This window comes from Oncorhynchus masou, chromosome 13, assembly GCF_036934945.1.
Source record: "Oncorhynchus masou masou isolate Uvic2021 chromosome 13, UVic_Omas_1.1, whole genome shotgun sequence".
Classification (NCBI taxonomy): domain Eukaryota; kingdom Metazoa; phylum Chordata; class Actinopteri; order Salmoniformes; family Salmonidae; genus Oncorhynchus; species Oncorhynchus masou.
In genome coordinates, this window is record NC_088224.1 from 66457925 (window position 1) to 66471309 (window position 13385).

General features: G+C 47.5%; 1 protein-coding gene across 1 annotated transcript in view; it reads right to left on the minus strand.

The window, feature by feature from the left end:
- Positions 1 to 284: 284 nt before the first annotated feature.
- LOC135552865 (protein ABHD15-like) overlaps positions 285 to 13385 on the minus strand; it is a 24128-nt gene continuing 11027 nt past the window's right edge. Inside the window, exons 2-3 of the mRNA XM_064984777.1 lie at positions 7649 to 8001; positions 285 to 4544 (exon numbers count right to left, since the gene is read on the minus strand). Of these exons, the coding sequence (XP_064840849.1) occupies positions 3923 to 4544; positions 7649 to 8001 (975 nt within the window). The 3' untranslated portion in view covers positions 285 to 3922. The remainder of the gene's footprint in view (positions 4545 to 7648; positions 8002 to 13385) is intronic.

The window sequence follows — 13385 nt, forward strand, 5'->3', positions numbered from 1 at the left end:
CTTATTGGCATGTAAGGGCAACATATTGGATTAGAGAAGAGACTCGGAATCCAAGCTACTTCGGATAGGCCAAGCTGTTCTTCATCACTGCAAATGAGAACAGTAAGAGAGTGACCCAAAGTGATTGGTGTCAAATTCACTGGTCCATGTGAAATAGCACACATTATACACATTATTAATCTGAGCGTGGACATAGGCTGAATACTGGATATAACTACAAGTCCACAATGTCCCCTCTGCATACATATTGTATATTGGATTAATAATAAGTACAGTACAGTATATGCACTCATGACTTTATTGATTTGATTTAATATACATAATCATGTGCATTTCTGTCACAAAATAAATGTATCACTTCCCTGATTAGATTTTCTTGTGACTGTGCAGATATCTTTTTAAACCAGGGCTATATCTGGCCTCAATGTGCTCCAGTTTCCCAGCCAAATGCAGCAGAGATATAGCTGCGTCATTGTGTCTGTTAGGCAGTCTCTCAGAGAGAGAGGGGGGGAGACAGAGAGAGACAGAAAGAGAGAGATACAGAAAGACAGAGACAGAGAGAGTGAGAGAGACAGAGACAGACAGAGAGACAGAGAGAGACAGAGAGAGAGAAAATACCCCATTCAGAAACCATGCCAGTGCTGCCACATTCTTCATGAGGTCATTGTGATGGGTAAATAGATCAGACGACAACGCCAAGGTAAGAGCATCAGTAGAAATGTAGGTCATGCAGACAGGTCATAGCAGAGCCATAAAGGCTTTACATGGCTCTGTTCTGGTTGTTAAGCGATATGCCCTTCACACATGTTCTCATGCGCATACGGGTGGAAATGTATACTGTATTAATGTTGCTGTTGTTTTATGTTTGTTATTCAGACTCGGTTTTTGAATTATATCAGTTAGTCCTTGAATTATTCCAATAATGTATTTTTTTCATTGAGTGCATTATAAAATGTGTAAAAAGTGACTGGCAGCATTTTGAAACATTCCTTAAAACGGTATCATGTGAAAATCAAGATAGATTCATGTGAAGCTGTGGTGCTCTATGTATCCATGAATCACGACATAGCTTATATTCAAAGCTGTATTAGTGGCCATCTAGCCTTTTTATGGGCTCCCGAGTGGTGCAGCAGTTTAAGGCACTGCATCTCAGTGCTAGAGGTGTCACTCCAGACCCTGGTTTGATTCCAGGCTGATTTGGAGTCCCATAGGGCGGCACACAATTGGCCCAACATCACCCAGTTAGGGTTTGGCTGGGGTAGGCCGTGAAATTAGCATTTGTTGTTAACTGAATTTTCTAGTTAAATAAAGGTAAAAAAAACTATAGATATATTCTCCAGAGTATTTGGTTTTTCAAAACTTGTGGAATGTCACTTGCACCCAATAGCCAAAAGATGGCGCTCCTCACCTTAGTGAAATATTACAGTATGTCAACACAGCACTCGCCTCCTCTTAGTCATCAAACAAATCCATTATAATATCCTCTGTATTCTACAGGTTCTCTCACTGACCTATGAATATATCTTGATCATATCAAGGGCCACGGTCATTAGAAGCTATGAACGCTAATGCAATATCAATCAACGCAAATTCAATTGGACAGACGCGGACATTGGGGCTGGAATTCAATAAGCAACGTGTTAAAGGCCAATTCAATGTTAACAACTTCATTGGGCCAAGAGACTGAGAGGCCTGGTGGTTATTGTTTCTGTCGCCCCTATGTCTATCTGCTCTAGTTCACATTTCACTAAATGAAAATGAACAACAAAAGAATGAGCCTTCTAGGCAGGCTGCTTCGGCTCATTGTCATTTGTAGAACCAGAAAGACTGTTGTAACAAATAACAGTGGCTATGTTCTGTTCTGAAGTTGTCTGGGCCCTGGGATCATATGTAATAGCTGTATTTACATGGTAGTTACAGTGTCATTACAATGTAGGTGTAAATTGATACATTAAAACCATAAGGCCTGTTTGCACACTGTGATGCAGAGGTTTACAAAAGTGGAGCCATCGTAGACTACCCCTATGGCCCTGGTACAATAAAGTAGGATTACAGACATGGCTTTAGTAATCCTGGAGTCGTGGCACCAAGGATGGGTAGTGTGTTTTGTAAAGGGTCAGGGCTTGATGCTAACTGTAGAGTTGGCTCTGTGGTCCAGCAGTAGCAGCTGTCTGTGTGGATGAGGATCTGTAGGGACACACCGTGGAGAGATATCTAATCAGATCACACGGTCACACACAGACACACACACACAGACACACACAGACACACACAGACACACACACGTATGCACACACAAATACACACCACACACATACAGACACACACACACACACACACACACACACACACGAATACACACCACAAACATACAGACAGACAGATAGACAGACACACACACACACACACACAGACAGTGGTATCGCTGTGGGCATAGAGTTATTTCAGGAGACGTCTAAATGGAAAACTCTTCATGTGTTTGATGAATCCTCAGAGAAACAGAACTCTACTGTACATAGTCACAAAGTTCTAAGTATGACACATACAGTATTGTACATAGAGTTCCACATACAGTAACTGAAGACTGTTAAATTGATACAATGTTTCACAACATTACTGTAATTATGTCTGGACAGAAGATAACAGTATGTGAGCAACATGAAATCCTTCCATGATACAGTCCCTCTTTTTCTTTTATCACATCGTTCCTTCACAATGATTCAGATCATTTAACACATTTAACACACGTTTAACATTGTTTAGAAAACTACAGGAAAATCATCATGTCACTAACAGCGCCAATTCAAAGTTGCAGATTGCAGCTACATTCAATGTACCCCAGTCAGAGTTTGAATTACAACATGTGTGAAAAGCCACAAACCCAACTGGTTCCACCCAGTTCAGCAAAACATCACCATATCATTACACATAGTTTCCCCATGAATCTGATGTTCTCATCAGAGAAATACTGGCAGTCCAGTGTCCAGACGGGCATTTTTGGACAGTCATTAGGCAGAGGCTCACCCACACACACGCACACCCACACACACACACACACACACACAGGCTTTTCTGGTTACACGTAGTGTGTTTTGGAGTGTTCATCCTTAAATTCTGAGTGTGTGTGTGTGTGTGTGTGTGTGTGTGTGTGTGTGTGTGTGTGTGTGTGTGTGTGTGTGTGTGTGTGTGTGTGTGTGTGTGTGTGTGTGTGTGTGTGTGTGTGTGTGTGTGTGTGTGTGCGTGCGTGCCTGCATGCCTGCGTGCGTGTGTCAATTAAACCATGTTCCGTCAATTACCCAGGTGACTGCTGCACACAGATGAATATTCAGCCGTTAAATGCAAAGCTTTCTTGTGCCGCAGATACAATCCCTTATCATCCATAATATCAATCCCTTATCATCCATAATATCAATCCCTTATCATCTATAATATCAATCCCTTATCAATCCCTTATCATCCATAATATAAATCCCTTATCATCCATAATATCAATCTCTTATCACCCATAATATAAATCTCGTATCACCCATAATATAAATCCCTTATCATCCATAATATCAATCCCTTATCATCCATAATATAAATCCCTTATCACCCATAATATAAATCTCTTATCATCCATAATAACAATCCCTTATCATCCATAATATAAATCCCTTATCATCCATAATATCAATCCCTTATCATCCATAATATAAATCCCTTATCATCCATAATATCAATCCCTTAACATCCATAATATCAATCCCTTATCATCCATAATATCAATCCCTTATCATCCATAATATCAATCCCTTATCATACATAATATCAATCCCTTATCATCCATAATATAAATCCCTTATCATCCATAATATAAATTCCTTATCATCCATAATATAAATCCCTTATGATCCATAATATCCAATATCATCACCCCAGCTCACCGTGTATAAGACCTCTGCCAGTTGTAGATAGTGTGTATATTATGTGAGCATGCAGGCATTCTCCTACAGCTACTGACACTACGATGTCTGAAGACTTTGCCCTGGCTGCTACCCCCCAGGCCCCTCCGTCTGGCAGCCTGCTTAGCCCTCTCCTCTGCCGCAATGAAGTCCGTGGTGGCTCTAAAGAACTCCAGCAGGGCCCGGTGGCTCCAGCTAGTCCCAGGTGTCCCTCCAAAGGTCCCTCCCCCAGAGAAAGCACTCCCTTCCTGTGTGTTAAAGCCACAGTGTCCCCCCCTGGTGGTCAGCAGCAGGAAGAAGTGGGGGTTGCTCTCGAAGAGTTCCAGGGGTAGGGTAGACTGGGGGTCTCCTCTGACAGGGTCATCCTGAGCACAGACACTCAGAACGGGGATGGCGACTTCGTCTACGTCCCGGAGGGGTTCATTGCGTTCCCAGTAGGCCTCCCAGGCTCCACCACTGCTGCTGCTGGTGCCCCCTGCTAGGGCCGGGGCTCCTTTAGGGCCTGGCTGCTGGCAGAACAACACCTCCTCCAGGCCACGCATGGAACAGCTGGAGAAAAGGGCATCGGTGTGCACTGTCTCACCCAGCACTGTCCTGTACCTAGATATACCCAGACAAGGACACACACACACGCACACACACAAACATAAATACACACACAACACCCACACACAGCCACACACACAAAAAAAGTACAATCAGTAAATCAATCTAGAAGAGCTGCATGGCTCTATAACATCCTTGTTAGCATTGATTGTGAAACCACAAGTTGGGTCCCGATTGCCCTGCTAGATCAATAGCACGGTGGGCAGCGGTTGCCATGGTAATGGTATTGTATTTTAATCAAATCCTGTAATATCAGGGTATGTGATATTATTAACTTTCTTCTCCTCTTCTCAATCAGGTTTCTCTCTTTCTCTCTCCACCCTCTGCTCGCCCTCCATCCCTCCCTACCCTCTCCCTACCCTGTTTGTCCCTCCCTCCCTCCCTCCCTCCCTCCCTCCCTCCCTCCCTCCCTCCCTCCCTCCCCCTTCTTCATCTCTCTCTCTCTCCCTCCCTCCCTTCTCACTCCCTCCCCTCTCACTCCCTCCATCTCCCCTCCATTCCTCTCCTCTCCCTCTCCATCCCTCTCCTCTCCCTCTCCTCCCCTCTCCATCCCTCTCCTCTCCCTCTCTCTCCTCTCCCTCTCTATCCTTCTCCCCTCTCCATCCCTCTCCATCCCTCTCCTCTCCCTCATCCTCTCCTCTCCCTCTCATCCCTCTCCATCCCTCTCCTCTCCCTCTCCATTCCTCTCCTCCCCCTCTCTATCCTTCTCCTCCCCTCTCCATCCCTCTCTATTCCTCTCCTCCCCTCTCCATCCCTCTCCATCCCTCTCCTCTCCCTCTCCATCATCTCCTCTCCCTCTCATCCCTCTCCATCCCTCTCCTCTCCCTCTCCCCTCCATTCCTCTCCATCCCTCTCCTTTCCCTCTCCATCCCTCTCCTCCCCTCTTCTCTCCCCTCCATTCCTCTCCATCCCTCTCCATTCCTCTCCATCCCTCTCTATTCCTCTCCTCTCCCTCTCCTCCCCTCGCCATCCCTCTCCTCTCCCTCTCCATTCCTCTCCTCCCCTCTCCATCCCTCTCCATTCTTCTCCTCCCCTGTCCATCCCTCTCCATTCCTCTCCTCCCCTCTCCATCCCTCTCCTCTCCCTCTCCATCCCTCTCCTCTCCCTCTCCATCCCTCTCCTCTCCCCTCCTTCTCCATCCCTCTCCATCCCTCTCCTCTCCTCTCCCTCTCCATCCCTCTCCTCTCCTTCTCCCATCCCTCTCCTCTCCCCTCCATTCCTCTCCTCCACTCTCCATCCCTCTCCTCTCCCTCTCCATTCCTCTCCTCCCCTCTCCATCCCTCTCCATCCCACTCCTCTCCCTCTCCTCCCCTCTCCTCTCCCTCTCCATCCCTCTCCTCTCCCTCTTCATCCCTCTCCTTTCCCTCCCCATCCCTCTCCTCTCCCTCCCCTCCCTCTCTATCCCTATTCTCTCCCTCTCCTCCCCCTCTCCATACCTCTCCTCTCCCTCTCCATTTCTCTCTTCCCCTCTCTTCTCCCTCCATCCCTCTCCTCCCCTCTCCATCCCTCTCCTCTCCCTCTCCATCCCTCTCCTCTCCTTCTCCCATCCCTCTCCTCTCCCTCTCCATCCCTCTCCTCTCCCTCTCCTCTCCCCTCCATTCCTCTCCTCCACTCTCCATTCCTCTCCTCCCCCTCTCTATCCTTCTCCTCCCCTCTCCATCCCTCTCTATTCCTCTCCTCCCCTCTCCATCCCTCTCCATCCCTCTCCTCTCCCTCTCCATCATCTCCTCTCCCTCTCATCCCTCTCCATCCCTCTCCTCTCCCTCTCCCCTCCATTCCTCTCCATCCCTCTCCTTTCCCTCTCCATCCCTCTCCTCCCCTCTTCTCTCCCCTCCATTCCTCTCCATCCCTCTCCATCCCTCTCTATTCCTCTCCTCCCCTCGCCATCCCTCTCCTCTCCCTCTCCATTCCTCTCCTCCCCTCTCCATCCCTCTCCATTCTTCTCCTCCCCTGTCCATCCCTCTCCATTCCTCTCCTCCCCTCTCCATCCCTCTCCTCTCCCTCTCCATCCCTCTCCTCTCCCTCTCCATCCCTCTCCTCTCCCCTCCTTCTCCATCCCTCTCCTCTCCCTCTCCATCCCTCTCCTCTCCTCTCCCTCTCCCTCTCCATCCCTCTCCTCTCCCTCTCCATCCCTCTCCTCTCCTTCTCCCATCCCTCTCCTCTCCTTCTCCTCTCCCCTCCATTCCTCTCCTCCACTCTCCATCCCTCTCCTCTCCCGCTCCATTCCTCTCCTCCCCTCTCCATCCCTCTCCATCCCTCTCCTCTCCCTCTCCTCCCCTCTCCTCTCCCTCTCCATCCCTCTCCTCTCCCTCTCCATCCCTCTCCTTTCCCTCCCCATCCCTCTCCTCTCCCTCCCCTCCCTCTCTATCCCTATTCTCTCCCTCTCCTCCCCCTCTCCATACCTCTCCTCTCCCTCTCCATTTCTCTCTTCCCCTCTCTTCTCCCTCCATCCCTCTCCTCCCCTCTCCATCCCTCTCCTCTCCTCTCCCTCTCCATCCCTCTCCTCTCCTTCTCCCATCCCTCTCCTCTCCCCTCCATTCCTCTCCTCCACTCTCCATCCCTCTCCTCTCCCTCTCCATTCCTCTCCTCCCCTCTCCATCCCTCTTCTCTCCCTCTCCTCTCAATCTCCATTCCTCTCCATCCCTCTCCTCTCCCTCTCCATCCCTCTCCTCTCCTCTCCCTCTCCATTCCTCTCCTCCCCTCTCCATCCCTCTCCTCTCCCTCTCCTACCCTCTCCTCTCCCTCTCCTCTCCCTCTCCATTCCTCTCCTCTCCCTCTCCATCCCTCTCCTCTCCCTCTCCATCCCTCTCTTCTCCCTATCCATCACTCTCCTCTCCCTCTCCATCCCTCTCTTCTCCCTCTCCATCCCTCTCCTCTCCCTCTCCATCCCTCTCCTCTCCCTCTCCATCCCTCTCCTTTCCCTCTCCTCTCCCTCTCCCTCCCTCTCTATCCCTATTCTCTCCCTCTCTATCCCTCTCCTCCCCCTCTCCATACCTCTCCTCTCCCTCTCCATTTCTCTCTTCCCCTCTCTTCTCCCTCCATCCCTCTCTTCCCCTCTCCATCCCTCTCCTCTCCCTCTCCATCCCTCCATCCCTCACCTGTTGAGGCATATCTTCTGGTAAGTCACCAGAGCCCAGTGTAGGGGCCAGATGGGTCCTTTCTCAAACCAGCTCTGGCAGCGGAACACTGGCGAGAGGCAAGCGGCGGCCGTCACGTAGCTGGATGAACCACACTCTCCTAGGTAGGAGAGGAGGAGGCCGGACCCCGTGCTCTCGCTCACCGCGTACAGCCGGCTCACGGGCTGCCTGTAGCGCATGTAGCGCACAGCCTCGCGTAGGTCCCCTGGGTCGCCAAACTGCTGCAGCTTGACGGTGCTGAGGGGGGTGGCGTTGTGGCTGCGCCTGTTAAACACCACAGGGAGGTAGCCGTGGGACAACGCCACCTCACAGAGCTGAAGGACAGGAAACAGAACATCATGTAATTCATGACAATATAGACCTTTATTGAATTGAAGTGACATTTCGGTGAGGTCCAATCAATCATTAGTTCACCTCACTACAGGATGAACTGTGACATCATCAAATGGGGACACAGTGGTCCGTGCGAGCTCACATAGTGTTTGGTCAATGTAAAAGCACTATTTAAATCCATTAATCCATTAATGCATGACTGACTATGAACTGTGAGGTCAGAATATGATAGGTCTTTGGAAAAGCCCTACATAAATCTAATCCAACATTGAATGTTTCAACTGACCATGAACTGTAACAACACCAACACAGGCTGCATCTAAAATGGCCTCCTATTCCCTATCGAAAGTTATGCACTTTATAGGGAATATGGTGCCATTTCCAACACACCCACAGAGTATGAATGAACAGCTTCACAGAGCTATAAGAAGACAATGATTAGAGAGACTAGCGAGACCAAGAGGAGGTGTAACAGATCACTGCACATTTACAGAGCTGAGAAACCTTGCAAGAGCACTTAAACCTGGATATCATCCGTTCTCTCTTCTTAAACCTGGATATCATCCTTTCTCTCTTTTTAAACCTGGATATCATCCTTTCTCTCTTCTTAAACCTGGATATCATCCTTTCTCTCTTCTTAAACCTGGATATCATCCTTTCTCTCCCTCCCTCTACCTCTCTCTCTCTCTGTCTCTCTCTCGCTGTCTCTCTCTCAACTTCTCTCCCTCCCTCCCTCTCTCTCTCTCTCTCTCTCTCTCTCACTCAACTTCTCTCCCTCTCTCTCTCTGTTTCTATCTCAACCTCTCTCCCTCTCTCTGTTTCTATCTCTCAATTCAATTCAATTCAATTCAAGGGCTTTATTGGCATGGGAAACATGTGTTAACATTGCCAAAGCAAGTGAGGTAGATAATATATAAAGTGAATATATAAAGTGAAATTCTCTCTCTCTCTCTCTCTCGCTCTCCCTCTCTCTCCCTCTCTCCCTCTCAACCTCTCTCCCTCTCAACCTCTCTCCCTCTCAACCTCTCTCCCTCTGAATCAGTTCATCCTACTACTATAGTGGATCACAGCAGTATTATTGTGGCTACACTATTTCATTGAAGTACAGCTGTTTTCCAACATAAGGATGATGACGTATAAAGCAGGTTAACTTTGCTTCAGTCCTCCATTTGTTTTCCCTCTCGACGATGCTGCCAGTGTCGAGCCAATGAGGAATTCTTGTCACAGAGACTCGAGAAACCCGGAGGCATGCACATGCCCACACACACACAAATTCATGCCTGTACAGTCGCAGACACACACCTACACACCTACAGTACACCCTGCCACACACACTCCTACACATTTACAAACTGCCACATTCTTCAGATTAATTATGTCAAACTCTCACAAACTCCCTCAAATATTCAAAGTCCAACATTCAGCCTGAAAACAGCTCTGCGAACAAGACCAAAGGGATTTGTCTCTGACTCAACCAACTGCAGAAATGACATCATCACTGTCATAACACAACTGTTAAATGCAGAGGCAAAGTCATCATACTGGAAGGGTATCACAGTCAAGTCATCATACTGGAGGGGTATCACAGTCACATTATACTGGATGGGTATCACAGTCAAGTCATCATACTGGCAGGTATCACAGTCAAGTCATCATACTGGAGGGGTATCACAGTCAAGTCATCATACTGGAGGGGTATCACAGTCAAGTCATCATACTGGAAGGGTATCACAGTCAAGTCATCATACTGGAGGGGTATCACAGTCAAGTCATCATACTGGAGGGGTATCACAGTCAAGTCATCATACTGGAGGGGTATCACAGTCAAGTCATCATACTGGAGGGGTATCACAGTCAAGTCATCATACTGGAGGGGTATCACAGTCACATTATACTGGATGGGTATCACAGTCACATCATACTGGAGCGGTATTACAGTCACATCATACTGGATGGGTATCACAGTCAAGTCATCATACTGGAGGGGTATCACAGTCAAGTCATCATACTGGAGGGGTATCACAGTCAAGTTCATCATACTGGAGGGGTATCACAGTCAAGTCATCATACTGGAGGGGTATCACAGTCAAGTCATCATACTGGAGGGGTATCACAGTCAAGTCATCATACTGGAGGGGTATCACAGTCAAGTCATCATACTGGAGGGTATCACAGTCAAGTCATCATACTGGAGGGGTATCACAGTCAAGTCATCATACTGGAGGGGTAATCACAGCCAAGTCATCATACTGGAGGGGTATCACAGTCAAGTCATAAAACTGGAGGGGTATCACAGGCAAGTCATAAAACTGGAGGGGTATCACAGTCATGTCATAAAACTGGAGGGGTATCACATTCAAGTTAATCGTAAAGTAGGGGTATCACAGTCAAGTCATCATACTGGCGGGTATCACAGTCAAGTCATCATACTGGAGGGTATAACAGTCAAGTAATCATACTGGCGGGTATCACAGTCAAGTCATCATACTGGAGGGTATCACAGTCATGTCATCATACTGGAGGGGTATCACAGTCAAGTCAATATACTGGAGGGTATCACAGTCAAGTCATCATACTGGAGGGGTATCACAGTCAAGTCATCATACTGGAGGGGTATCACAGTCACATCATACTGGATGGGTATCACAGTCAAGTCATCATACTGGAGGGGTATCACAGTCAAGTTCATCATACTGGAGGGTATCACAGTCAAGTCATCATACTGAAGGAGTATCACAGTCAAGTCATCATACTGGAGGGTATCACAGTCAAGTCATCATACTGAAGGAGTATCACAGTCAAGTAATCATACTAGAGGGGTATCACAGTCAAGTCATCATACTGAAGGAGTATCACAGTCAAGTCATCATACTGGAGGGTATCACAGTCAAGTCATCATACTGAAGGAGTATCACAGTCAAGTCATCATACTGGAGGGGTATCACAGTCAAGTCATCATACTGGAGGGGTATCACAGTCAAGTCATCATACTGGAGGGATATCACAGTCACATCATACTGGAGCGGTATCACAGTCACATCATACTGGATGGGTATCACAGTCAAGTCATCATACTGGAGGGGTATCACAGTCAAGTCATCATACTGGAGGGGTATCACAGTCACATTATACTGGATGGGTATCACAGTCACATCATACTGGAGGGGTATCACAGTCACATCATACTGGATGGGTATCACAGTCAAGTCATCATACTGGAGGGGTATCACAGTCAAGTCATCATACTGGAGGGTATCACAGTCAAGTCATCATACTGGAGGGTATCACAGTCAAGTCATCATACTGGAGGGGTATCATAGTCAAGTCATCACACTGGAGGGTATCACAGTCAAGTCATCATACTGGAGGGGTATCATAGTCAAGTCATCATACTGGAGGGGTATCACAGTCAAGTCATCATATTGGAGGGGTATCACAGTCAAGTCATAAACTGGAGGGGTATCACATTCAAGTTAATCATAGAGGAGGGGTATCACAGTCAAGTCATCATACTGGAGGGTATCACAGTCAAGTCATCATACTGGAGGGTATAACAGTCAAGTCATCATACCGGAGGGATATCACAGTCAGGTCATCATACTGGAGGGGTATCACAGTCAAGTCATCATACTGGAGGGTATCACAGTCAAGTCATCATACTGGAGGGGTATCACAGTCAAGTCATCATACTGGAGGGGTATCACAGTCAAGTTCATCATACTGGAGGGGTATCACAGTCAAGTCATCATACTGGCAGGTATCACAGTCAAGTCATCATACTGGAGGGGTATCACAGTCAAGTCATCATACTGGAGGGGTATCACAGTCAAGTCATCATACTGGAAGGGTATCACAGTCAAGTCATCATACTGGAGGGGTATCACAGTCAAGTCACCATACTGGAGGGGTATCACAGTCAAGTCATCATACTGGAGGGGTATCACAGTCAAGTTCATCATACTGGAGGGGTATCACAGTCACATCATACTGGAGGGTATCACAGTCAAGTCATCATACTGGAGGGTATCACAGTCAAGTCATCATACTGGAGGGTATCACAGTCAAGTCATCATACTGGAGGGGTATCACAGTCAAGTCATCATACTGGAGGGGTATCACAGTCAAGTCATCATACTGGAGGGGTATCACAGTCACATCATACTGGAGCGGTATCACAGTCACCTCATACTGGAGGGTATCACAGTCAAGTCATCATACTGGAGGGTGTGACAGTCAAGTCATCATACTGGAGGGTATCACAGTCAAGTCATCATACTGGAGGGGTATCACAGTCAAGTCATCATACTAGAGGGGTATCACAGTCACATCATACTGGAGGGGTATCACAGTCAAGTCATCATACTGGCGGGTATCACAGTCAAGTAATCATACTGGAGGGGTATCACAGTCAAGTTCATTATACTGGAGGGGTATCACAGTCACATCATACTGGAGGGGTATCACAGTCATGTTCATCATACTGGAGGGGTATTACAGTCACATCATACTGGAGGGGTATCACAGTCACATCATACTGGAGGGGTATCACACTCAAGTTCATCATACTGAAGGGGTATCACAGTCACATCATACTGGAGGGGTATCACAGTCAAGTCATCATACTGGAGGGGTATCACAGTCACATCATACTGGAGGGGTATCACAGTCAAGTCATCATACTGGAGGGGTATCACAGTCATGTTCATCATACTGGAGGGGTATTACAGTCACATCATACTGGAGGGGTATCACAGTCACATCATACTGGAGGGGTATCACACTCAAGTTCATCATACTGAAGGGGTATCACAGTCACATCATACTGGAGGGGTATCACAGTCAAGTCATCATACTGGCGGGTATCACAGTCAAGTTCATCATACTGAAGGGGTATCACAGTCACATCATACTGGAGGGGTATCACAGTAAAGTTCATCATACTGGAGGGGTATTACAGTCACATCATACTGGAGGGGTATCACAGTCACATCATACTGGAGGGGTATCACAGTCACATCATACTGGAGGGGTATCACACTCAAGTTCATCATACTGAAGGGGTATCACAGTCACATCATACTGGAGGGGTATCACAGTAAAGTTCATCATACTGGAGGGGTATTACAGTCACATCATACTGGAGGGGTATCACAGTCACATCATACTGGAGGGGTATCACAGTCACATCATACTGGAGGGGTATCACAGTCACATCATACTGGAGGGGTATCACAATCAAGTTCATCATACTGGACGGGTATTACAGTCACATCATACTGGAGGGTTATCACAGTAAAGTTCATCATACTGGAGGGTTATCACAGTAAAGTTCATCATACTGGAGGGGTATTACAGTCACATCATA